The sequence below is a fragment of the Bos indicus genome, chromosome 5 (genome assembly GCF_029378745.1).
Source record: "Bos indicus isolate NIAB-ARS_2022 breed Sahiwal x Tharparkar chromosome 5, NIAB-ARS_B.indTharparkar_mat_pri_1.0, whole genome shotgun sequence".
NCBI lineage: Eukaryota > Metazoa > Chordata > Mammalia > Artiodactyla > Bovidae > Bos > Bos indicus.
Window position 1 is genome coordinate 120,256,718 of NC_091764.1, and position 23,806 is coordinate 120,280,523.

At 64.8% G+C, this 23,806-nt stretch overlaps 1 protein-coding gene across 7 annotated transcripts in view; it reads right to left on the bottom strand.

Annotated features, from left to right (window-relative positions):
• Positions 1 to 23,806, bottom strand: part of SBF1 (SET binding factor 1) — a 31,041-nt gene that overhangs the window by 6,682 nt on the left and 553 nt on the right. The window contains exons 2-37 of one of the 7 annotated variants that reach the window (XM_070790663.1): positions 17,925 to 18,010; positions 17,427 to 17,564; positions 17,071 to 17,229; positions 16,876 to 16,986; positions 16,526 to 16,549; positions 16,185 to 16,290; positions 15,929 to 16,061; positions 15,737 to 15,845; positions 15,520 to 15,633; positions 15,342 to 15,419; positions 15,108 to 15,221; positions 14,910 to 15,038; positions 14,730 to 14,828; positions 14,432 to 14,636; positions 14,238 to 14,350; positions 13,287 to 13,436; positions 12,915 to 13,067; positions 12,679 to 12,837; positions 12,344 to 12,609; positions 12,091 to 12,263; positions 11,940 to 12,013; positions 11,672 to 11,867; positions 11,312 to 11,439; positions 10,581 to 10,759; positions 10,363 to 10,499; positions 10,049 to 10,256; positions 9,764 to 9,960; positions 9,447 to 9,584; positions 6,687 to 6,764; positions 6,253 to 6,425; positions 5,998 to 6,177; positions 5,445 to 5,546; positions 4,761 to 4,946; positions 4,565 to 4,691; positions 4,311 to 4,441; positions 4,011 to 4,241 (exon numbers count right to left, since the gene is read on the bottom strand). In XM_070790663.1, coding sequence (XP_070646764.1) covers positions 4,011 to 4,241; positions 4,311 to 4,441; positions 4,565 to 4,691; positions 4,761 to 4,946; positions 5,445 to 5,546; positions 5,998 to 6,177; positions 6,253 to 6,425; positions 6,687 to 6,764; positions 9,447 to 9,584; positions 9,764 to 9,960; positions 10,049 to 10,256; positions 10,363 to 10,499; positions 10,581 to 10,759; positions 11,312 to 11,439; positions 11,672 to 11,867; positions 11,940 to 12,013; positions 12,091 to 12,263; positions 12,344 to 12,609; positions 12,679 to 12,837; positions 12,915 to 13,067; positions 13,287 to 13,436; positions 14,238 to 14,350; positions 14,432 to 14,636; positions 14,730 to 14,828; positions 14,910 to 15,038; positions 15,108 to 15,221; positions 15,342 to 15,419; positions 15,520 to 15,633; positions 15,737 to 15,845; positions 15,929 to 16,061; positions 16,185 to 16,290; positions 16,526 to 16,549; positions 16,876 to 16,986; positions 17,071 to 17,229; positions 17,427 to 17,564; positions 17,925 to 18,010 — 5,084 coding nt within the window. Of the gene's footprint in view, positions 1 to 4,010; positions 4,242 to 4,310; positions 4,442 to 4,564; positions 4,692 to 4,760; positions 4,947 to 5,444; positions 5,547 to 5,997; positions 6,178 to 6,252; positions 6,426 to 6,686; positions 6,765 to 9,446; positions 9,585 to 9,763; positions 9,961 to 10,048; positions 10,257 to 10,362; positions 10,500 to 10,580; positions 10,760 to 11,311; positions 11,440 to 11,671; positions 11,868 to 11,939; positions 12,014 to 12,090; positions 12,264 to 12,343; positions 12,838 to 12,914; positions 13,068 to 13,286; positions 13,437 to 14,237; positions 14,351 to 14,431; positions 14,637 to 14,729; positions 14,829 to 14,909; positions 15,039 to 15,107; positions 15,222 to 15,341; positions 15,420 to 15,519; positions 15,634 to 15,736; positions 15,846 to 15,928; positions 16,062 to 16,184; positions 16,291 to 16,525; positions 16,550 to 16,875; positions 16,987 to 17,070; positions 17,230 to 17,426; positions 17,565 to 17,924; positions 18,011 to 23,806 lie in introns of all 7 variants that reach the window. The other 6 variants (XM_070790667.1, XM_070790664.1, XM_070790666.1 and 3 more) reach the window with 6 other exon arrangements.

Below are 23,806 nucleotides of genomic sequence, written 5' to 3' on the forward strand. Positions count from 1 at the left end.
CCGCAGCTGGAGAAGAGCGCGGCCACAAGTAAACGAGTCAAAATGGAGAGGAGACCGGAAAGGCAGTCAGGGAAAAAGGCTGACGTCACAGACAGTTTACAAGGGTGAGAAGGAGCGTCCGCACTCAGAAACATCGCCAGCAGAAGAGCCTGGAAGGACGCCTTTTAACTGCCAGGGCCCACAGTTGTCAACCTAGAGTTCTGCATCGGAGGAAAACACCCTTTCAAGAAGGAAAGCAGAGAGAGAGCAACGAAGGGAACACTGCTGTTTGCCGCTGCACCAAGAAGAGCGCAACACCCAGGAGTGCACCTGCCCGCGGAGGCGGAGGGCCCTACGCGGAGAACCGCGAGACACCGAGGGGAGACGCTGCAGATCCCGGCCAGCGGGGAAGACGCCACGCGCTCTGGGACTGGGGCTGTCGGCGCTGTTGGCTCATTCCTGACAGGGCCAGTGTCTGCAGAAACGAACGCCTGCGGCCAGTGGTTTTATAGTGCGGCTGGCCAAAACGTCACCTGCTTCTTCGCACTTGGCAGGTTACGGCCCGCCTGTGAAGCTGATTTCCGCGCACTGTTTCCAATCCACTCTTCTGTAGAAGCAAAGGCGCGTTCTCCAGTACCATGAGTTTCATTTTCACTTCCCGTTTCAGAATCAATCACTAAGGTTTTTTTGAAGGTTTTTTTGGCTTTCGTTGATCTAATATTCACATCATCTGAACAGAACTGTATTCTGAAGAACTATCATCTTCTGAGACATTAGTGCATATATCACTTAGACAATCAAAGACAGCATCTGCGTAAGATCCACTGAAAAATTCTTCACTCAAAACTTCACAAAGCATCAGTTTTGAAAATTTCACGTTGATAATATACACAAGGTTGGGACAAAACCCTAAGACAGCAAAATGTGAACGGCAGAACTTCCCTGGTCTCCAGTGGCTGGGAACCCACCTGCAAACGCAGGGGACACAGACTCGGTCTGTCATCTGGGAAGACCCCACTTGCTGCAGCCACAGAGCCACAAGCACTGAGCCTCAGGCTGCGACTGCGGAAGCCCGTGTGCCTGGAGCCCCCGTTCCGCATGGGAGGAGCCTCCACAGTGGGAAGCCTCCTCACTGCAAGCAAGAGCAACCCCTACTCGCTGCAACAAAGCCACGCAGCCAAAAAATAAAACAAATCAAAAAATGAACAGACCTAAATAGACATTTCTCCAAAGAAGACATGGATATGAGCAACAGGCTCGTGAAAAGATGCTCAGTATCACTGTTACCAATTATTAGAAAAATGCAAATCAAAACTATAGTAAGGTCCCACCTCACACCAGTCAGAAAGGCCATCGTGAAAAATTCTGGAACTAGTAAATGTTGGGAGGGTGTGGGGAAGAGGGAGCCCAGCCCCACTGCTGGCGGGATGTAAACTGGTGCGGCCGCTACGGAGAACAGTGCGGAGGCTCCTTAAAAGACAACAGCAGAGCCACCACGTGACCCTGCAATCGCACCCCGGCACACGTCCAGAAAAGACACACGCACCCCAGGACTGACTTCAGCAGAATCTGCGATAGTCTACATGGAAACCCCGTAAATGTCCATCAGCAGATGGACGGCTAACAGTGTGGCTCGCACACACGGTGGAGCACCACTCGGCCACGCAGAGCATGAAGTGACGCCCCTGCAGCAACATGGATGGGCCTAGAGATTATCATACTAAGTGAAACTAAGTCAGAGACAGAAAGTACCATTTGATGTCACTTAAATGTGGGATCTAAAAAGTTACGTAAGTGGACTGACTTACACAACAGAAACAGACTCACAGACAGAAAACAAGCTCGGTCTCCAAGGGGCTGAGAGGCGGGGCGAGTCAGGAGTGTGGATTAGCGGGCACGCTCTGTCTGTGTAAAACAGTGATCAGCAAGGACCTGCACAGCACAGGGAGCCACGCCGCATCCTGTGAAAACCGCAATGGAAGAGAACCTACTATACACGTATACGCTTTCCTGGTGGCTCAGACAGTAAAAACTCTGCCTGTAATGCAGGAGACCCAGGTTCAATCCCTGGGTTGCAGAAATCCCCTGGAGAAGGGAATGGCAACCCACTGCAGGATTCTTGCCTGGAGAATCCCACGGACAGAGGAGCCTGACGGGCTATACAGACCATGGGGTTGCACAAAGTCAGACACGACTGAGCGACTGACACTTTCATATACAGATGCACCCAAATCACTCTATTATACACCCGCAACACCACAATGTAACTTAACTGTACTTCGGAAAAAAGAAATGGTGAAAATAAAAAAATTAAAAAGGCACAATAAAGAGATTTTCAAGTGAAAAAAAAACCTGGGGGAATTTATCCCTAGCAGATTTGATTTACAAGAAACATTAAAAGTTCTTCAGGGCCTTCCCTGGTGGTCCAGTGGTTAAGAACCTGCCTTGCAATGCAGACGACACATGTTCAATTCCTGCTTGGGGAACTAAGATCCTACGTGCTGCAGGGCAACTGAGCCCGTGTGCCACAAATACTGAGCCCCCACAACCAAATAAATAAAATCCATACGTAAGTATCAGAGAGAAAAGTTCAGGCTGAAGAGCAGCGACGCAGCAGCAGACCTGCAGGGAGAGGAGGAGTCACCGCGCGGCAGACAGGCGGGCCCTCGTCACCCACGCTGAGCGCTGACAGCTCAGGTGGGGTAAGACGGGCAGCGACAGCAGCGAGCACTCCGCGGGGCAGGGCTGTGGGCACAACTCAGTCCCAGAAGACCTGCGGCTGCAGTTGCTGACGGCCGCTCCAAGTGCAGCAGAGACACAGCTCAGAGCCACGCGGTGCTGCTAACGGGGAGCAACGGTGCTCGACCGCCAGGACAGCAGCAGCAAGAGCAGAGCAAACGAGGAGAGCGAGCCGAGGGCAGGCTGCACATCAGCGTCAAAGTGTCAGCTGCTCGGCTGTGTCCAACTCTTTGCAGTCCTCTGTCCGTGGGATTCTCCAGACAAGAACACTGGAGTGGACAGCCGTCTCCTTCCCCAGGGGATCTTCCCGACTCAGGGATCAAACCTGGGTCTCCTGCACTGCAGGAGGATTCTTCACCCTCTGAGCCACCAGAAAAACCCAGCACGCATCAGTGATTAAGTGTAAATGCTTTTGCCGGATCCACAGTGTTGCACAGCAGAGGCTAACACAGGGCTGTACTTATCCCCCAACTAGATTAAAAAAAAATTTTTTTAATAAAGAGAAAAATTTAGACGTGAAAATACAAATAAAAATAGACCAAGAAGTCCAATGAAAGACAGAAATGGGTGAAGAGAAAACCTAACCACATGAGTACCAGGAGCTCACCTTAACTGGAAGGACACAGACCAGTCAGAAGTGAAGGCAGCACAGACAGGACACGCCAAACAGACGCTGGTCTCGGAGGCCAACTCCAAGACTGCAAGTAGCATGCGGGGAGAGGACAGGCCGCTCTCTGCGCCTGTGAGCCCCCTTCACCCACAGAGCCAGGACCCAGGCTCCCCCAAACCCTGGATGGCAGGCTGCCAGTGCTGGTTCTCAACATACATTACAGCCTGCTCGCTCCTCACCGCTGCCCGCTCTCCACACAGGAAGCAGCAGCTCAGGACGCCAAGAAATCCCGAAGCCACCCAGCCAAGGGCGGGGCGGGAGGCTCCGCCCACCGCACAGCCCCCTCTATTCCAGGGCGCACCCGCCAGGTCTGGCAGACAGAGAACAAGAGCGACCTGAGAGTCCACCCCAAGCTTCTCTGAAGAGACACCAGGCAGCTGGAGTCCAGCAGAGCGCCGTCCACACGGGGGTGTGCACAGCCAGGAAGGAGAACGCAGGGCTCTAGAGAGGACACAGGCTCTGCGAAAACCCCGCCAGCCCTTAGGGTGACTCCAAACCTTCCTCAGACTGGGGGGTTCCCCACAGCCTCGGTCACCGCTGCCTGCAGACAGCAGTCAGGGTGGGCACTGCAGGCCAGTGGGGGGTGGGGGAGCCCACTCCCAGTCCCCGGGGCCACACGCACCTCCAGGAGCCGGGAGATGGCGTCGGGCTGGGCTCTGGGCCGGCTGTCATAGCAGGGCCACACCACCCGGCGCCTGCTCTGGGGGGCACCCCCATCTGGCCGCTCTTCCTCCGGGGGCTCAGGGGGCCCCTGCGCCAGTTCCCAGTCGTAGGGGGGGCCCTCGGCCAGCGTCTCCTCGGTGTAGAAGTCCCACACCTTCAGGTTGGACACGTTGCTGTAGGGCCGCAGGACCTGGGGGCGGGCCTGGCGTGAGCACTGGGCGTGGAGGGGCCCGGCCACCTCGCCCGGGGCCCGGCTCACCTCCGCGTCCTCCGGCGCGTACATGTAGTTGTAAAACACGGGCGTCCGCTTGCTCAGCCGCTCCACGTACTCCCACACCGAGCGGCAGGCCTGCGGGGCCCGGCGGTCCCCCTTCTCCTCGTAAAGCAACCCTGCGGGCGGGTTGGGGGGCAGCGCCGGCCTGCTGACCACGCCCTCCACCGCGGACCGCGCCCACCCCCGTGGTCTCCCGGCCGCCACCACCACCTCCCGTACCCACCCGCCCTGCCCCGTACCAAGCTCAATGCGTTCATAGTCCGAGTCCAGCAGGAAGGTCCGGAAGCGGCGGGACACGTGGTGGTAGCCAAGGAACTTGAGGTAGAAAGGGCTGAACTCGAACTCCATTGGGAACTGCAGGTGGATCTGTGTGCAATCAGGGGTCAGCGGAGAGCGGTCAGCACGCACAGCCCCCAGCCACGGCCACCCACTCACCTGGTGTACACAGTCCAGGAACTGCAGGAAGACTGGAGTGAAGCCACTGCTCTGCCCAGCTAGGGTGTGGGCCCCGCGGTGGCTGAAGCGATGGCCAAAGGACAACCACTCCTTCTCCACTAGCAGACGGAAGCCCTCCAGGGTGCGGTAGAAGGGGTCAGAGAGCAGCTGCACCAGGGACACGACCTGCCGGCAGCAGCGAGGGTCAGCAGACGCGGGCACCCGCCCTGCGCGCCTGCGTGTCCCCGCCCCGCTTCCGCGCCTGCGTGGTTATGTCCCCGCCCCCCTTCCGCGCACCTGCGTGATGTCCCCGCACCCCCGCGCACCTGCGTGGAGATGTCCCCGCACCCCCGCGCCATGTCCCCGCACCCCTTCCGCGCACCTGCACGATGTCCCCGCCCCCCTTCCGCGCACCTGCGCCGTCCCCACCCCCTTTCCGCACACCTGCGTGGTGATGTCCCCGCACCCCCGCGTCTGCGCCATGTCCCCGCCCCGCTTCCGCGCACCTGCGTGATGTCCCCCCACCCCCGCGTGATGTCCCCGCACCCCCGCGCACCTGCGTGGTGATGTCCCCGCACCCCTTCCGCGCACCTGCGTGATGTCCCCGCACCCCCGCGCACCTGCGCCATGTCCCTGACCCCCTTCCGCGCACCTGCGCCATGTCCCTGACCCCCTTCCGCGCACCTGCGTGGTGATGTCCCAGCCGTCCTCCAGGCTCACCAGGACGGAGGAGCCCGAGTCCAGGAGCTCCACCACCAGCACCGACACCTGCAGCAGCTTGTGGATCTGCAGGGACCCGCACCCCTCAGCACCTCCCAGGCCCCCAGGCCCCACACATCCACAGAAGAGGTGGTTGTGCAGGCCCCCGCTAGGGGACAGCCTGTGCCGTGGGAAGGCTGGACAGGCCCAAAGGGCGCAGGGGTGCGTCCCTCCTCCCGCTCACCTGTCAGCGCCTTTTGGGCCGGAAGGCCCTCCCTGACACGCCCAGTCCCACCAGGACAGAGCACTGGGCGCCCACACGGCCGGGCCCTGGCCTCCGCCCCTGTCCACCTCCCACCACTGGGAAACAGCCATGACCTCCTCCCAAAGCCAATGAGCAAGTCCAGACCCCACCCACTTGTGGCCCTAGATAACTGGGGGGCAAACAGCCAGGTGGCCACTGGACAGTCCCTCCCCGTGGCTTCTGCACCCCCTCCCGGTGCCACCCCCCACAGCAGGGTCAGGGCAGGGGAGAGACCTGGATGAGCCACTCTGAGTCTTCCAGTGAGCGCAGGAAGGAGGCGGGACTGGGCTCGGTGGCAGGACAGCCAGGGACGCAGGCCTTCAGCAGCTTCTTGAAACTCGCCTTCACCTGCCGCGCCTCAAACACCTCGATGGGCACCAGCTCCCACTGCTGCAGGGGGTCTGGCCGCACACCCTGGGAGAGGCCATCTGTGTAAGGCGGGCCCAGACCTCACATCCCCACCCGGCCCTGGGACCCCATCCCAGTCACCTTCAGCTGGGCTTTGTCTCCAATGATATAGAGGGCTGCACGCTGCGGCCGCAGAAAGCCTGGCTCAGGAGGGGCCCCGTTGGCCTGGGGGGGGCCCACGCCGGCTAGCCGGGAGCCCACATCAGTGCTGAGCCCACCACTGCGCCCACTGGCCCGGACGCTGCCCCATTTACCTGCACAGAGAAGCCAGGTAAGCGCCAGACCGGGGCCAGGGCACCACTTACCTAGGGCTGAGCTCCCAGGAAGGGCAAGGGCGGGACTCGGGGCATCAGGCTGTTAGTGCCCAGGGCCGTGGGGAGGGCTGGGTTACACCAGTCTGTCAAGTGGGGCCGTTAGTGCCAGACATGGGGACGTTAGTGCCCATGACCACTCAGTCCCACGGGGACCATCGGGGCCAGGTGTGGGGGAGCCGGCCTGAGTGGCCAGTACGGTACCTCGGGGCGCAGTCCGTCTGGAGGCCGAGGCCGCCATGGGGTTGGACAGCGTGGTGACCCTGGCTCTGGGGCTGGGCACTGGGGGTACAGCAGAGAGAAAGCTCAGACCTGGCCCCAGGCCTGGGGGGCGCCCAGCAAGGGGGGAAGTATGGCCCGAGGAGACTGGGTGCAGGGCTGGGTTGCCCCAAACCCCCAGGAAGCCCCGGGGAGACAGAGACAGTGGGGGTCAGCACCAAGATCCTCTGGGCCCCCAGGGAACAGAGGACCCAACGGTAGGTAGAGAGGGGAGAGAACAGGCAGGACACTGGGCCTCCTCTGCACCCTCAGCCCATGGACACTGCCAGGGCTGCTCATGACGTGGCCACCCAGCACTCCCTGCCAGGCACACAGCAGCAGGAGATGACCAAGAAGTGCGGCCCAGAGAGGAGGCAGCCCCCAGCCTGGGACCTCCGAGGCTGGTTCAATCCAGGACACAGGCAGGCTCGAGGCTCGAGTGCTGGACGTGCAGGGAGCTGGCAGGACGAGGCTCTGCACTGGCCTCTGGGTTCCAAAGCCAGCACCAAGCCCCGCCCCTCCTCTGAGCCGGGTGCGGGCCACTGGAGGTGAGCGTGAAGGCAGCCTACCCCGCTGCAGGCAGAAGCACCGCCACCCACAGCAAGCACGCTGTGTCTTCATGACAGAGTCTGAGCCGGAACCGTGTACAGAGGAGGTGAGCTGAGCCCGTCCACCCCGGGCAATGCGGGCACGGCCCATGCCCAGAGCTTGGGGGGCACCAAGCAGCAGCCCCACAAGCACCATTAGGGGAAACCCAGGCACCAGGGGACGAGCGGCCCTGTGGAGAGGGTGCTTGCTGCCTGCAGGGGCTGCTCAGACTCTCTGGAGGGCACAGAAGGCAAGACAGCACGACCATAAACGTACTGAAGGATGGAAAACTAATAACTAGAAAGCGACGGTCCCAGCAGAGAAACGACATGGGTGAGGTATGTGGCCCTTTAGAAGGGTGGATGCCAAAGCTGGGCCTCCCTAGGTCGGCATCCCCATTAACCACCACCAGGACAGTGGGACCGCCTGTTTCCACAGCCGACACAGGTCCTGTGCCTCAGGGTGGGGGCAACTGACCGCAGGGAGGGCTGCAGACGTGGGTGGTGAGCTCACAGGAGTCAAGAGTGGGCGGCGGAAGAATCAAGGAAGATGCTTGGGCTTCTGGAAGGCTGGGCCGACAGGCGGTGCCACCAGCCCCGAGCCCACCTGAGGCCCAGCGCCTGGCAGCTGGAGCCACCGCAGAGGAAAGCACAGACGAGTCTGCAGGGAGCCCACCTGAGGCCCAGCGCCTGGCAGCCAGAGCCACCGCAGAGGAAAGCGCAGACGAGTCTGCAGGGGGCCCACCTGAGGCCCAGCGCCTGGCAGCCAGAGCCACCGCAGAGGAAAGCGCAGACAAGTCTGCAGGGAGCCCACCTGAGGCCCAGCGCCTGGCAGCCGGAGCCACCGCAGAGGAGAGCGCAGACGAGTCTGCAGGCAGCCCACCTGAGGCCCAGCGCCTGGCAGCTAGAGCCACCGCAGAGGAGAGCGCAGACGAGTCTGCAGGGAGCCCACCTGAGGCCCAGCGCCTGGCAGCTAGAGCCACCGAAGAGGAAAGCGCAGACGAGTCTGCAGGGAGCCCACCTGAGGCCCAGCGCCTGGCAGCTAGAGCCACCGCAGAGGAAAGCGCAGACGAGTCTGCAGGGAGCCCACCTGAGGGCCCAGCGCCTGGCAGCTAGAGCCACCGCAGAGGAAAGTGCAGACAAGTCTGCAGGGAGGGAGGCAACCAGGAAGGCCTGAGCGACAAGTGACCCCTGGTGTGACCCCTGTACCACACAGGGTAAGGGGGGTCCTCACAGAGAAGTGACCCCCATGTGACCTCTGCCGACTGCACACACAGCCGCCAGGGCAGTGCCAGGTGTGCACAGGTCCCAGGTGGACACGGTCACCACATCTGAGGAACAGGCAGTGGTCGGTTCAGGCCAGCATCTGGGCCACAGTCAGGCCAAGGGTGGGCAGCTTCCCGGACCTCGTGCCTCGAGCGGGCAGATGAGCCCTCCAAGCACAGACTGAGAGGCCTCTGACCACCAAGCCCCAAGCACAGAGGAGCAACAGGGGTCACGTGGCAGCCAGAGGAGGCCCAGTGGCCAAGAGAGCAAAGCAGAAGAGGCCAGAGCATCGGGAGGGTCCAGGAGGGGAGCTGGGGAGGGAGACGGGGCCAGGGCAAGGGGAGGCCAGCACAGGGCCTCGAGGAGGGGGTCAGGGCGCCGGATGGGGCTGGGGGAGGGGAAGCGCAACGTAGAGGTGACTGCCTTGGAGCAAGACCCCTGGGGAGGCTGCTCCTGCCAGCATACACCCATCCCCTGCCTGCAGGCCCTGGGGCCCTCCTGGGTGTGTGTCTAGAATCCTCTCTCAGTGCCAGATACTCACGCGGCTCACCACCCCCAACAGCGTCCCCACCCCAGGAAACCATCCCCCGTGCACAGCCTCACAAGCTCTCCTGCGCCACTGAGCACCTCCCCGGTCACCTGGCACCTGCGTCCTGAGGGTGAGGGGCAGGGCCCAGGATTGCCCCTGGTGCATGCCCTGGGCCTACTGCCGCCTCTGCAAACCCCCGAAGGAGTGGTCAGAGCAGGGCCTCAGGACACTTACCTGGTCCCACTACCCAGACACTGCCCCCTTGGGCCTGCCCTCCGTAAATGCCGCCACTGCCCCCAAGTCCTCCCGTCCAAACACACTCACCATGGCTGCCCATGTGGGCGGAGGAGAAGCCGCTGAGCGTGTTGCGGCCGGATGCATCCGCGTAACGCGGCATGGAGCTGACTACAGCCTGCAGGTACTTCTCCTGTTCCAGGCTGCTGGAGTCGGCCTGGGACTGGCCTGGCGGGGGAGGCGGAGGTAGGGGTCGGGCCCTGGGCCCTGGGGCGGGGCCAGGCGCTGGGGCGGGGCGGGGGCGGGGCGAGGGGGCGGGGCGGGGGCGGGGCGGGGCGGGGCGAGGCGGGGCGAGGGCGGGGCGAGGGCGGGGCGGGGCGAGGCCATAGCAGGAGCAGGGCGCCTACCTGGAGAAGGCGCATTTTGGGCCTTGAATAGACCTACGACACCCTTGCCGTGCAGGCCTCCAGAGCGCAGAAGCACAGCCTTGGAGCGCCCGCTGCGCCAGCAGACCACCGGAAAGCGGTTCTGGCGGTAGCAGCGGGAGACGCGCTGCAGAGCGTTGTCCTGGACGCTCTGGGGCACGATCAGCAACCCGGGGTAGCTGCGAGGAGGCAGCGGCGGCGGGTGAGGGCAGCGGCAAAGCCACCGTGGACCCGCAGCCAGCGCCCCGGGGCTGCGCCAGGGCTCACCTGCGGCAGATGGCGTACATGCGGTTCACCGGGGAGATCCGGAAGGGCTCAGACTTGGCTCGGCTCAGGCTGCTGCTCAGCGTGCCCAGCCCCAGGCGCTGGTAGTCCCGGCAGCACGCCCGCTCCACCAGGCTGCTCATGGTCATGCGGTCCGAGGGCTTCAAGGCCGAGGACGGGGTCAGCGTGCTGGGCTCCAGCTCCTCCGACACTGGGGCAGACCAGGCACACACGGCTCGTCACTCACAGGCCTCCCAGGTCCCCTACCCTCCACGTGAAGACCTTCACCCACACCACCCAGGGCTCCCCACCCCCACCAGAGATCTCGTCCTCCTGGTCCTCGGGGGGCGGCTGGCCCCGGTGCTCCCAGCTCGGGGGGTTGTACTTCTTCCGAGTGACATACTGCCGCCCGATAGTCTTCTTGGCGTTCTTCACCAGGTTCCTGGACAGGGTCCTGGGGGGTGGGAGAGCACGGCCACAGAGATGAGATGACCAAGGGGACACAGTGTCCTGGCCTTTGGGCCCAGTTCCCTACCTGAAGGAAGGTCCCTTGTCCTTGTTGGCACGGGGCGGCCGGCCGGGGGTGTGGGCAGAACCCAGGCTGAGTGCGAACGTGCCTCTGATGTCTGGGGGGTACCGCAGCTTGTGCAGCTGCTTGCGGAAGAGCTCAGCGCTGTCAGACCCCACCTCTTCGTCAAATGCCATCTTCAGCAGCTGCGTCAGAGAGGAGGGCCTCAGAGGCTGGACGGCCTGTGGGCCTGAGCCCAGCCACCAAGGCAGACAGGCCTCCGGGACAGCCCACGCTGCATCAGCGGAACACAAGTGTTTCGAATAGGGTGGACGGCTGAGAGCCCTATGGCCAGACGGGCCCCGGAGAAGGCGGCTGGGTCTACCATGGGATCGTGAAGGTCAGTCTCGTCTCTGCGTCCAGAGACGGACACCCCTGAGGGAGCACCCCAAGGACACAAGGCTAACGGAGGGTCTGCTCCCCAAACTGCACGCAGCTAGAGACGGACGCCCCGATCTTTGTGTGCATCCCGTCTGCAGGGGTTTCAGTCAGGCGTGCTCACGCAGCACTCTCGATCCGGATCCTGGGGTCCAGCCTCACACACGAGACGGAGAGCCCCAATGGCCAGCACGTGGCATGGGCAGAGGACCCCAAGCTGAGGCGCCACGGCCCCTGCAGAGTCAGGGCCATAGAGGCTCGGTGCCGGCGTCACTGCCCGCCCGTGAGGACAGCACGAGGGGCCCTCAGGCCCCGCCCACCTGGAAAGTGCAGGAACGCAGCTGCAGCCCGTCCTGCAGGAGCTGGTCCACAGGGGTCTGGACGCTGACGCGCTTCTCCTTGGTCAACGCAGCCACCGGGAAGGAGCGGACCACCACCTGCTCCCCCACTGGAACAGGCCGGGTGCGGAGTCAGAGGGAGTGAAGGGGGTCACAGAGCCTCAGGGGACCAGAGCTACGGGGCAGCCGGGGCAGGCAGGGACAGGTAGACAACAGCTGGTCTCCACAGACCCCCCACCCCTGAGACGGGAGAGGGAGGGGCAGAGAAAGTCCCGCTCGCCCAGGGACCTGGGAGGAGAGGGGAAGCGAGGGTGGGGTGGCTGCAGAGGCCCCGAGGCTCACCCAGGGGGTCGGTGGGCATCCCCGTGAAGATGACCCGGTACGTGGTGAGGAAAACGGCGCCCTCGGCCGGCAGCAGTGCAGGGCCGCCTCCAGGGCCCCCTGCGCCCTCCTCTCGCCCGTCGGGCAACAGGTAAACGCGAAGGCCGTCCAGCACACACTCCTCTCCAGGCAGCAGGCGTGGCCGAAGCAGTTTGGGCTGTTTGGAGAGGGGAGTGGTGCCTCAGGACACGGCCGGGTCCTGGGCCCGCCCCCCGGGGCGCCCCCTCACCTTTTGGATGGGGGGCAGCCTCTTGCTCTCTCTGTGCACAGCCTCCAGGGTCTCGATGTGCATCTGGACGATGTCTGGGGGAGAGCGGTTCTCACGTCCAGGCCTGGGCCCGCCCACCCAAGGGGAGCGTTTCCAGGCCCAGACCCCGTACCTGGCACCATGACATGCAGCCCCTTGAGGTGGTCGCTGGTGACCCCACTCTCTGTGCAGACCTTGTCCACAAAGCGGTTGATGAAGCGGACCACAGCCCCGGCCACGTCACAGGTCTCTGCGTCCTCGAAGCCGCTCTCCGTGTCATAGCTCTCCGCCACGCTGCCCGCCATGCTGGCCAGGGAGGGGCACAGTGGGCACCCGCCCCGGCCTGAGGCCCACGCCGCCCTTCCCCACCCCGGGCCAGGCCTCACCTGTTGGTGACGAGGCTGTTGCTGGCGCTCTCAAGCTCGCCCAGCCCCGCGCGCTCCCGAAGCAGGCGGCTCTTGCTGCTGTCCAGGGGCAGGAGCAGGTAGCTCATGCGGTTGGCGTAGTGGATGGCCTGGCTGAAGACGGTGCTCTCCTCCTTCTGCACCAGCTCCTGCTGCTTCTCTCGGCTCAGCGTGGGCCACAGGCGCCTCTGCTCAGACGCCACGTCCAGGGCAGAACGCTCGTCCTCCTGCACAGGCGCCTCCCCTACCTGCCGCAGGGCCACAGGTGAGCGAGAGCCAGGCCCGCCCATTCCCCGGCCCAGGGAGCCCCCACACACCGAGAAGGAGTCTCGGTCCTCCGCAGGCTCCAGATAAAGGGCCCGGATGTGGGTCTGCACGTCCCCGTAGAACATGGCCTCCCAGAACTGCGGCGTGCTCCACACCACGTGCTCCTGCACGCAGCTGTATGCAAACTGTGTCACCCCTGGGCTCAGCTTCTGCAGAGGCCAAGTGGGAGAGTCAGCGGGGGCAGCCGGAGTGGGCAGAGGAAGACCCTGGCCACCCCAGCACTCACCCGGCAGAAGGCAGTGACCAGGGGCAGTAAAGCAGCTGCGATGCCGTGCTCGTCCAGGGAGGTGCAGTCCTGCAGCAGCCAGGGCGTCGGAACCCGGCCCAGTGCGCCCCACCGGCACCGCCAGAGCAGCACCTCCTGCCGTCCCTGACCTGTCTGCACCAGTCCCCAGGGCTGCCCAGAGGCTGAGAGCAGGAGGCCTCTGCACGCGAGCCCTCCTAGGCCACCCTCACCAGCAGCCCAGGGCCTCCCAGCTGTCGCGCTGCCAGAAGAGGCACCCTCACGGGCTGGCTGCAGAAGCCCTGCCCGCCCCCCCCCCCCACCCACCCCGCCGCCGTGGCATCCTTGCCAGCAGAGTGTGAAGCCTGGCCTCACCTGCAGGCAGCAGTTCATCATGCGGACCACGAAGTCGAACTGCTGGTGGTCCAGGACGGCGCGGTTCTGCTGCACGTGCAGATGTAGCTCCTGGGCAAGGCAGCGGCGGGCCGCACGCCCCTTCAGGGCCCTCAGCACAGCCGGGAGCAGCTGCAGGCAGAGCCACAGGGATGAGGGCTCCAGCCTGTGGAGACCCCCGACGTGCCCTGCGGGGCTGCAAGGAGGCACAGGGAAGGCCTTGCCCGGAGGTGGGGGCTGGAGCACAGGCTCTCCGCTCAGAGGAGGCTGGAAGCCACTCAGGTCCGATCTGCACCAGACTCGGCGCTTTACTGCCTGAGAGAGACTGGCACTCCAGTGTAGCCAGCCCTACCCACACGCGGCTCACGACATGGCCAGCGTGCCGAGGCGCTCTGAGGGAGGTGACCCCGTGGCCGGCCAGGCCCTGTGCCCATAACACACGTGCCAGCAGCCAGCTCAGCACCGCGGGCTCCGAAGGGCTACACTCGGACTTCTGTTACTACCGTTCTCTCTGAAATGATCAGGAACCCATGAGGGGCTGCTGTGAGCGCTAAGTGCTTCATGGACGACCACACAGCCGCGACACACCAGACAGACGCAACTGACTGTCCTGAGAGACCTGAAGCGTCAGTGGACATCACAGCATGGAATGCTAAGTGACCTCCACTTTCTACAAAGTAGAAAAAACACAGACGCCTGTGCGTCTACACTACTTTCTGTGAGAGAGAAAAAAAAACCACTAAGACCCTCAGGGTGTTCCGATACCTAAAGGCTGAAGGGAGTCCCCCTGCAGGCCGCGTCCAGCTGCTCTGAGCTGGAGGGAGGGGGACCCAGGCCTGGCGTCCACCCGCCCTTCTCGCCGGCCCGGCTCCCGCCAGTGGCCCACAGGGGAGGAGGGCCAGGGCTCCTCTGGGGGCCGCCGGCACCCCTCACCTTCTTGGCCTCCAGCATCTTCCCCTCGAACACGTAGGAGATGCAGTTCCGGACCACCTCTAGCCGGCGTGCGCTGTTACCATGCAGCCCGCCACTCCGCTCCACGATGGCCGCTGGGGAACAGACAACACACTCACCTCTGACCTCGTGGCTGCTCTCAGCCACACACACGCCCCCCACTCCCAGCTACGCACTCATGGGCGGCCCCGAGGGCACAGTGGTCCTCTTCTCAGCCTTCACAGCTGGGGGCGCGCCCTGCATCTTGGCTGTGGCCTGATCCACGATCCACTGCACCATGCCCTCGTCCAGCCGGGGGAAGGGCCGGGGCACCCGCCGCAGGTGGCTGGCCTCGCCTGGCCGCTGCACCTTGTGCATAGCCACGGCAGGATACGGGTTCTCCTGGGGGGACACAGGCAGGGTGGGCGAGTGGCCCCGCAGGGGCAGCAAGATGGCCTCGCCAGGCCAGCCCATGGCTTGCGTCACCCGCCTTACGTTCTTGTAGAGCTGCTCGGCCAGTTCCTTGACGTGACGCAGAACTCGCTGGGGGTGGTTCTCATCTGCCCGCATCCGAGCGACTTCATGGGCCACCAGCTGGGGGCAGAGCAGAGTCAGGAGGGCTGGCTGGGGCAGGACAGGGGTGGGGGGCTCCTCCCAGCTGGGGTGGGGGTGCACCTCATCAAACAGGTCTGTAGGGCGGTAGGGGACCCCGCGCTCGGACACGAAGCCTGCAAAGGCCATGCCCTCCAGCACCTTCATCAGGAAATCATCCTCCACCAGCCCGCGCTGGCCCAGGAAAGCTGCCTGGGGTACACAGAGAAGTCAGCCCTCGGGCACCCTTCTCTGCCCACCCGCGCCCCGCCCGGCGCCCACCTTATGGAAACGGATGACGGGCTCTGGGTGGATGCGGACCATGTGCAGACACCAGCGGTAGCCTTGCAGGAGCTGAGCAAAGAGCCGCAGGAAGACGGCGCGCAGCTCCTTGTCCTGGGGCACACGCGCAGCTGAGCCCCTGCCCCGCCCTCCTGCCCGACCCCCACACACCCGCCATGGCACCTCCTCCAGGACTCAGCAGTTGGGCGCCCCCAGAGCTGCAGTGACGCCCACCTGCATCTTCAGGGAGGAAATGGACGTTGTAGGTGGAGGGAAGGCAAGATCAGCCAGCTCCAGCTCTGGATCCAGAACCTGTGGAGGCAGCAAGGACCAGGGTCGGCTGCACACCAGCCCCAGGCCGCGGGCCTCTCTGCCAGCCACGCGGCCCCGCCGCGGCCCCCGCCCGCCTCACCATGCTCAGGATGCTGTGTGTCTGACTCTGCAGCGGCTCAGGCAGGGGAGGAATGTGCACACACTCGGGGACAGTCACCGTCCCGCCATCTAGATCAGCAACAATCACGTCCAGCTGTGCAGCAAAGGGAGCGAGAGGTCAGGGACCACGGGCCACTCGGCAGGGCCCGGCGTCGGCCCGGCCCGGAGCAGCAGGGCAGGCCCCGAGCAGGCCTCACCAGCTCCTGGGCCTCTGCCTGGAAGGCGGCGTTGACTCCGATGATGAAGGGTGTGGGCGTGCTGAGCACCTCCAGGAGCTGTGCCGGCAGGATGGGCACGTAGGTGAAGCTGCAACAGGCCGGGGCTCAGTGCGGCCGCCCCACGAGGGCTAGGGCGGGCAGAGGGGCCGCGGGCGGCACTAAGGCAGGCACCTGTATCTGAGCGGGAACAGCAGCGCCAGGAGTCCCCGGCAGGCGTCCGAGAGCCGTTGGTAGCTCCGCGATAGGAAGAGCACCTTGTGCTCCGTGAGCGCCGCGCAGAATAGGGACAGCACGTTCGTGATGCCTGAGGGGGAGACGGGCTTAGGGACCTGGCGCGCAGCGCAGCCTCGGCATCGGCCCACTGGCCGGGCGGGCGGACGGGGCACTGTGCGGGGGGCTGGGGGGCCTCGCGGGGGCCCAGGCTCACCCAGCTGGCGGAACAGCAGGGCCACGCTGCAGCGGCTGATGGGCAGTGAGTCGGTGAGCGGGGTCTGAATGACCTGCCGGTCCCCAGCGCCCAGAGAGATGGTTCTCTGCAGAGAGAGGGGCCAGGGCTCAGCTGCTCCGACCAGACCTGTGTCAGCCCTGGGCTCCACAGCCTCAGGAGAGCCTGAGGGGCGGACAGACCCCCAGGTGGGACTGGCAGGCATGGGGAGGGGCAAGGCCAAGCCCGGCTTCTGCCCAAGCAGTGCTCCAGAGAGGACCCCGGGCCTCCGACCTGGGGTGAGGACAGGGCCTAAGTGGGCAGAAGAAACAAAGAATCCGTACCACTCCATCCTCACCAGAGTCCAGCTGCACAGGACAGACAGGCAGAGAGACACGGTTAGACACACCCACACGCGGGGGCACAGACCGGGGGCACAGACAACCAGAGACAGGCACACCCGAGGAGCGCGTGGGCAGAGGACACACAGGTGCGGGTGGAGAGCCAGGCGGGAGCCGGGACACGAGGCAGGCAGGGCCCCGGGAGGCGGCGGCTGCCAGCGGCACCGACACAGGAGGGCATCCGAGGCCGGCCGCTCCACCAGACGGGACCCCGAGGGCCTCCAGGCCCCACTCCGCGGCCTCGGACACAGGAGGGCCTGAGGCTGCAGGTGACGGCCTGCCCCCCAACCCACCTGAGAGCCCCCAGCCAGGGGGATGACGCACGTCAGCAGATTCCCGACCACGTTCTCCAGGCCCACGTTCAGACCCTCTACGTGGATGGTGTAGATGAGGCCGAGGCTGTTCTGCAAGGATCACAGGCTGGGGATGACGGTCCAGCCAGCGAGGGCACCCCACAGCCGACCTGGGGAGCCAGCTGCCCGCCTCACCCTGAACACCTCCACGTGGTCCAGCCGTGACACCAACACCAGCGTCTTTGGAGCAAACAGCTGGCCGGGCGGGCTGGGCGTGGGGGGCGGCAGTGCCCCCGGGCCCCCCTCATCGGCCTCCTCATCCCGCTCGGCGGCGTCCCGGGCACACAGCTCTTCCTGCGGACAGAAGCCGTCTGCCGGGGTCCGGGCGCATCCCCAAGCCCAGTGGGGAGGGGGCGGGGGTCCAGGCAACGCAGACACGCCTGGCAAGCTGGCAAGTGCAGCCTCCGCGGGGTGGAGGACCAGACACAGACAGGGAGAGACGCGCGTGGCGGGGCAGCGTCCGCAGCCGGAGGCTGGCCCGGCGGGCTGACCTGCGTGGGCTCCACAGGCTCCCAGAAGGTCAGGCAGGCACAGTAGTGCCGCTCGGAGTTGATGTCGGTGAGGACAGCGACGAAGAAGGTGGGCGGGTTCCGCTCAGGACACAGCTGCCACCCGCTGGGCTGGCAGAACTGGGCGGGAGGGTGGGTCAGCGGTCAGTGCCCGCTGCCCCCAGCCCTCGAGGGGCCCCAGGTCAGGCCCAGCACCGGGGGGCAGCAGGCTCTGCCACCCAAGTGCCTTGCCTCCTGGAGCTCAGCACCCTGCCCACAGGAGGAGGGAAGAGCCTCTGGCCGCTCCGTAGGGATGAGGACCCTGGGACGAGGGACAGGCCCCCATCGTGAGGCAGGGACGTGACGGGGGCTCCCCACCCTCCAAGGCAGCGACGTCGCCCTGTACCCAGCAGGGCCAGGCACTGCGGGGGCCCGCAGCATCTGCCCCGCCGCCTCGGCACCCCCAGCCCTCAGCCCCAGGCCCTGGGGCGCCCCACTCACCAGCTCGATACCCTGAGGGAATGGGTTGTCCTCCCAGTCCTTCTCCGGGAAGCGCTGCAGGATCTGGCCCTGGCCTTCCCCACTCCCTGAGGACAGGAGCGGGGGTCAGGGCACCGCCCGAGCCCCACACCCCCACGCGACAGGAGCCTCGAGGGTCTGAGCGGAGCCATCTCTCTCACCTGCCCTCATCTGGCACCAGACCAGCCCCAGCTCCCAGACCTACGGTTTCCCTAAAGACAATCGCATGAGGAGACACTGCCGGGCTCTGCAGCCCAGGGCCACCAGGGGCGTGGAGAGGAGCCCAGCTGTGGGTCGGGGTCCCCAAGAGCACATGGGCCTCCCCACAGAGTAGAATGCAAGCTGATGGCCGCCAGGGGGCAGGGCGGGTGGATACACTGGGAGATTGGGACTGACGTCTGCACACCGCCAACAGAAACAGGTAACTGACCGGGGCCGTTGCAGAGCATGGGAAACGACCCAACGCTCTGCAGTGACCTTCACGGGAACAGAATCTATAAAACTGTGTCAGTGTTACTGGCTCAGTCGTGTCCAACTCTTTGCGACCCCATGGACTGTAGCCCGTCAGGCTCCTCTGTCCATGGGATTCTCCAGGCTGGAATACTGGAGTGGGTAGCCGCTCCCTTCTCCAGGGATCTTCCCAACCCAGGGACTGAACCAAGGTCTCCTGCACAGCAGGCAGGTTCTTTACCATCTGAATAATTAATTCACTTTCCTCCACAGCAAAAACTTAACACGACATTATATATTAACTATAATCCAATAAAAAAAAATTTAATGACCTGAAAATTTTAAACAGTAAAACTATGAGAGCCTCAAAAACACACACAGAAAAAAAAAAAAAGAACGCAGGTGCCCTGGCCCAGGGGATGGCAGCAAGGGGAGCTCAACGCGCCCACCCTCAGCCCCTGGCCCCAGGTCCCGCCCCCAACGCCTGCTCCCCCAGTCAGAGCCCCCACTGCGAGCCAGCTCCAGAAGGGGAGAGCTGTTCCCGACTCCCCAGCCAACCCCCAGCTCAGGCCCTCAGCCCACAGCCCTGCCTCCCCTCACCGGCCAGCCCGACAAAGGTCTCACACTGGTGTGGGTGCCAGGAAAGGACGACCGGTGCCTATGGCCCCAGACTGCTGCGTGTTCCTGCTGCCTCAGAGGCAAACAGGACCAGCAAAGGTCCCAGAAGAAGGCCAGAGAGGGGTGGGGCTGGCAGAAGGACTGGAAGGCTCTTCTGAGCCCTGAAGCTGCTGGGCACAGCTCTGCCCCCTGCCCACACGGGCCACCACGCACACCCACCGTGCACACACCACACGGCTGCGTGCAGCCCTGGGTCCCCTGGACCAGGGGAAGGGCATGTCCCTGCACCCCTAGCCTCCTAGCTCCCACGTGTTCCCCAGAGACCCCCTCCAGGCGCAAGGCACTGTTCCCAGTCCAGCCCACACAGGCAGGGCCAGCTGGAGACCCCTCCCTCCTGCCCACCCTCCATGGAGCCAAATCTGTAGGCATGATGCGAGCCCAGCTGGGGAACCACTTTCCTCACAGAATTCGAGGAGGATGAACAGGGGTCTCTGACCCAGCAAAGCAGCAGCTCAAGCAGGAAAGATAAAATCCCTCCACCTCCACGTCCCACCCTCAAGCAGGTCCCGCCGTCTGCTCAGATCAGCCTCGACTGCCGCCAAGCCGGCAGAGGAGCAGGGGCAGAGGGAGGGCGGGAAAGCCGAAGTGTGCAGCCTCTGCGGACCTGCGACACGCGGTCCCACGTCCAGCCAGCCCGAACCTGAATGGGCGGATGCAGGAGCCTCAGACAGAGCTGGGGCCTGGACCCAAGGGCGCTGGCAAACAGACCCCAGCACCCCCCAGGACCCCAGAGGGCAGGGGAGTGGGGCTGCAGTCTCGAGCCCACCACCCTCCAGGAAGAAGACCGGCAGCAGGTAGGTGGCTGCCGGCCGGGGAGGGGGAAGGGCTGTGACTCTGACTCACAAAACCTCAGCTTCCTGTGGCCCTCCCCTCCCCCACTGACACCGACCGAGGTGGCAGACAAGCCAGGGTGGGGACGACAGGTGTCTGCTGCTGCCACACCCAAACACACACACACACAGACATACAGACACACACATGCACACGCGTGCGCGCGCGCGCACACACCCCGGGCCCTCCAGGCCCACCCCGAGGGCCGCCCTCAACAAGCCCAGGCACGGGGCTCCTCCCCATCCACGCCCCCAGAGGCTGCCTGTGTGCAGCCCCAAACCGCACCCAGGGCTCACCCAGTTCTGGCCACGAGGCAGCAGGAGGAGGGAGGAGGGAGGAGGAGGGGGTGCGCGACTGAGGATGGCAGTCTCTGCCCCCAGCACCCCCCAGAGCTGGGGCAGGCGGCCTGCAGAGGGCTGCTCCCCACGCCCCACCCTCTGGAGGCAGGCAGAGGAACCGGCCACTGGCCCCCCATGGCCCACCCTTCGTGCAGAGCGTCAACTCCCAGAGCAGGCTCTGCCTCCAAAGAGCAGGCTTTCCTGAACCCGGAGCCCTCCCGGCCACCGACAGAAGTGAGGGGCAGCGGAGGCTGGGGAGCCAGCGGGGCGGTAAGGGGACCCCGCCAGCTCCTCCCCTGAGCCACGCCAGCCCCAAAACCAGCCCTCAGGCCTCAGCCCAACGAGCATCACCTCCTCAAGCCAGCGCTCCAAATCCTGCCCACGCACGAGGGCTGCGGTGGGACCCCAGGAACCTCCCACCCCCTACCACTGCCTTCTGGGGTTCCTGGGGCACCTGCCGGCCAGACAGGCACTCCACCACCAAGAAGCTACATCCTGTGCCCCACGGCCCTCAGGCTAACCAGCCTCTGCCGCAGCTCCCACGCCCAGCCCCTCCCACCCCACAGGCAGACTGGCTCCTGGGGGGACGTGCGGGCAGCTTCCTGAGCCGCACTCACACTGGGAGCGACGTGGGCCTCCCCTGATGCCCTCCCCCTCCTCCGAGACCCTAGCCCACACCTCCGCTCTGTGCCAACAGGGGCCCGGCTGCGGGCCTGCATTCTGGGGGTGGGCATTCTGGGGGTGGGAGGTATCTGCCACATCGCCCAGCACCCCCAGCAATCCCAGCTCCTGAGGCCACGGAGGAGACCTCGAGCAGCTGAAGTTCCTGCCCCACCTCAGGTAGACAGAAGAGAGGACAACCCCACCCCCGTGACAGGACTAACCCAGCCAGCCGGCGGGGAGTTGCAGGGCCGGCCTCTGGGGGCCTGGAGGAAGGACACAGAGGCCCCCTGAGACGCAGGCAGCGCAGAGCTTCCTCCTGCAGCCATTCTCCGCACAGTCAACCCCGCAGGGGGAACACAGAGCATGTGGCTGTCATCCCCAGCAACGTCGTCACCAGTGCCAGGCTCCGATGAGCGGGCCAGCCCGGGCCAGCAAGTGCTGGGGGCAGAGGCGATGGAAGGGTAGCAGCCTGCTCGGCCACCCCCCACTCAGCGCTCCCGCTCGGAGACCAGCCCGGCCGTCAGAAGGACAGCACCCTCCTGCTGGCGCACCCCCCAGACCTCAACACAGGGGCCCCCCTGCCCGAGGCCAGAGCACAGGACTCGCAGAGGGGTTGCAGCCTCTCCAACCTGCTGGTCAGACAAGCCTGGCTCTGACCCGAGGCTTTGGACCCTGCGGGCTCCCAGCCCTGGCCAGCCCAAACAGCTCCGACCTGCTCCAGAGAGGGGCAGGGCCATGGGTGGGGAGCGGTGACTGGCTCAGGGCTGGAGAGCCCTCTCCTCAGACAAGACCACCCTGGCCAGGAAATGGGCATGAGGGGCTCTCTGGCCCCCGTGATATCCCCAGAGCTGGGCCAGGGTGTAAAATGTGCTAAACCCAGGTCCTCAGTGAGAAGTGCCCCCAGCTCATTAGCGGAGGAGCCTGCAGCCTCTGAGATGAATGGAAGGGTCCCAGCCCAGCCCCTCCCTGCCCTGCTACCTAGAGCCTTCTGCTAGGTAGCCCCACAAAACCAGGAAGCTCCCTCAAGCAAGGAAGATGTCCAGATGCCAGCCAGGGACAAGACACCCGCCACGCCTACCCTCTCCACTGAACCCAAAGGCCCCGTGACCCTGGGCTCGAGGCCGAGGCCTGCCAGCAGGCAGGGGCCCTCCACCTCCAGCGAAGGCGCCCGCTGCCACGAGCGTCCACACGTGTGCGGCTCAGCATCAACAAGGCACCCGTCACTTCCTGGAGCTTCCTGTGCGAACTCGTCATGTGTGCATGCCCGCCCAATGCTCACGCAGCCAGCCGGGAGGCCTCCATGACTCATCCCGTCACCAGGAGAGGAGACTGAGGCGCAGAGGCCGCAAGACTGGCCCGAAGTCACAGAGGCATCAAGAGGCAAGGCAGGAGCCTCAGGCTGTGCTCCTCTGCTTCAGCCTGCGGGGCTGCTCCTCACAGGCTGGACCAGGCCTGCCAAGGAAGGCCCTGGGGCGAGGTGGCCAGCCAGCAGCTCACCAGCAGCTCCAGCAGCAGCTCCAATCCCGGAAGGTAATGGTTAGGGGGTTCCACGGCCCCCAGCCCTACTGCAGGGGACATCTTGAGACTCACTCCTTCCTGTCACTCAGGGTGACTGGCACTGTGGCACCAGCCTTCTCCCCTGTCCTGCTCAGAGGCCACCTAGTCCGCGGGTGCCCACCGCCCACGTGGCTCCAGCCAGCTTATCGTGGAGCCCACGGAGGCTGCCTCTCCTCTCCCTGACACGCACTCCAGCTGCTGCCACCATCAGCATGCCTACCCTGGCTTCTGCCTCCTCAGCCGCCCTGCACGGCCTGCGGCGCCCTCAGTCCCCAAGCCCACACTGCTTACGCAGTCCTGGGGCCCTCATGCTGGGGCCGCACCTCAGCCAGCCCGGTCGCCCCAGACCCTGTGCACCCCCTGCCGCAGGTGGCACAGGCTTCTCGCTGCCCCACCCCACGTGTCCTGGAGAAGACGGCTCTCTCTCTGGGCCTGAACGACACTCACAGCCTGCCACGTGCAGGCTGCACGGCGAGGACGACTGGTTCTGGCCCAGAACGCCGCCCCTGAAGGCAGAGACGTGCTCAGCACCGAGGGTGTCGAGGGTGTCGGGCAGACAGGACAGGTAGAGGAGTAAGCGCTATATGAAAGGGCGCTGAGGAGGGTGGGGGCCCAGCAGGCACAGGCTCAGGGAGAGGCAAAGCCAGAAGCGTGGCAGCGGCAGCCCGGGCGCCAAGAAGCAAGGCAGACTGGGGGTCTTGGCCCCACCCTCAGGCTCAAGGCTCAGCCCCAACCTGATCACACAGCCACCCCCACCAGCCCCAAAGCCGTGCCTGCCCTCCTGTAGTTGGGGTCTGAGCCACAGCGAGGCTCTGGGCTAGCCTCGGTGCGAGTCCCACTCGCTCTGTAGTGGCTCAGACCAGGTACTCAACCTCTCTGCCCGGACTCCAGTGGACAGATGGGGCCAACGACAGGGAACCCTGGGCAGGCTGCTGGGAGGAGGGAACGCACTCATGCACACAAAGGGCAGTGCGGGGCCTGGCACACTGAGCGCGCTCCCCAACGCGACGTCTCCGCGGCCGCTGCTGATGTCATCGTCAGGCTTCTTCCTACCCCCTGGGCTGAAGGGCTCTCAGACACAGGTGGTGACCGGAGACACGGACCCCCCGGCCACGGGCACCAGTCACCAGGCTCGGCGGGCAGGTATGAGGTGGGCAGGCCCTTTGCCAGGAACACTCTTGTCTCTCCTCCCCACAGTTCTTCCCGGAGTCCTCCGAATTCCGGCTCAAACGCCGCCTCTTCAAGAAGCAGTCCCTGAGCCCCAACCCTGTCTGCACGCCCCCCAGCCTCCCGGGCCTGAGACACGGAACAGGGGCCACAGGCTCCAGGCCAGCGGCCCCAGGGGTC